The 1,199-nt window shown below is 41.7% G+C and overlaps 1 protein-coding gene across 2 annotated transcripts in view; it reads left to right on the plus strand.

Annotated features, from left to right (window-relative positions):
• hao2 (hydroxyacid oxidase 2 (long chain)) overlaps window positions 1–1,199 on the plus strand; it is a gene marked incomplete in the record, with an annotated part of 25,711 nt that overhangs the window by 17,434 nt on the left and 7,078 nt on the right. Inside the window, 1 exon segment of one of the 2 annotated variants that reach the window (XM_014027872.1) lies at window positions 659–880. In XM_014027872.1, coding sequence (XP_013883326.1) covers window positions 659–880 — 222 coding nt within the window. 2 annotated transcript variants of the gene reach the window in all.

Consider the following 1,199-nt stretch of genomic DNA (forward strand, 5'->3'; position numbering starts at 1 on the left):
GTATAAACTACAGTATTTTTCTTGTTTACATGAATATGGTCTTTTCCTTTGTCCTGATGTGTAAAAATAATAATAAATAATAAAATTCACAATATATTTTTCATTTTATAATATCATCTCCACTGGCCGTAAAGGTTCCCAAAAAGTCCTTGAAAAGGCCCACGGACCACCAGTTGATAATCACAGTTGTAGCTTGTTTTGTGGCTCTGGACACTTGGTATTAGTCAGCCAAATAGCAGAAATGGCTCTTTTGATGGTAAAGGTTGCAGACCCCTGTGCTATCAGATTGGAGCATGTGTTGAATATGACTCTCAGCAATTATCACAACAAAGTTTAGCTCAATATCTGTAAAATTGACTGAGTTACAGCTATTTTGTGCGGGCAATTGTTGATAAGTAGTGGCAGCTATCTTGAATTGACTTCAAAGGGTAATCTGTTGAAGATGTTCATTCGATGATTGTTCTGTGAAATATTTGTGCATTATTTTGCTAAAAACAAACATATTTGCAAAAATCAGCTTCAAACATAAAACCTGACTAAAAATGCCACAATCAGCACAACAACTAATTCTACTGAAAAGCTGCTAAACCCATCTTACAGTGACATAAACAGTACCTTTCTGTTAACACTCGCATCAGCTCTACTTGTTCTGCTAAAGCAGGAGGCCACTGTCCCAGAGGAGTATGGGATACCGGCCAAYACCTTGGACCCCTCTATCAGCTGGAAGGACGTTTACTGGCTGCAGTCCATCACCCGTCTGCCCGTTATCATCAAGGGCATCCTGACCAAGGAGGACGCTGAGCTGGCTGTGGAGCACGGAGTCCAGGGCATCATTGTGTCCAACCACGGAGGGAGGCAGCTGGACGGAGGACCAGCCTCGGTACGCACTCACCACTATCTGCATACCTTCTTCATGAAAAGATTATGTCATAATGAAGGCAAGGTTTAAAGGGACAATATCATGTAAAATCAACTTTTTTGAGTTTTATATCATGTTATAATGTTATCCTCTCATAAAAAACATGCCCAAAGCCTTGCTTTGACTCATTCATGCATGTTTGAGAAATCCTGCAGAGTTTTTAGGAAGCCATGCTGAGGAGCAAAACAACAAGTGTTGACCAGAAACGCCTTTTGGTACCAGGAACGCCCCGGGACGTGTCTTTAAGCTGAGCTTCCTCATGGAGCACATCTCCCCGCCC

The sequence above is a fragment of the Austrofundulus limnaeus genome, unplaced genomic scaffold (assembly GCF_001266775.1).
Source record: "Austrofundulus limnaeus strain Quisiro unplaced genomic scaffold, Austrofundulus_limnaeus-1.0 Scaffold692, whole genome shotgun sequence".
Lineage (NCBI taxonomy): Eukaryota > Metazoa > Chordata > Actinopteri > Cyprinodontiformes > Rivulidae > Austrofundulus > Austrofundulus limnaeus.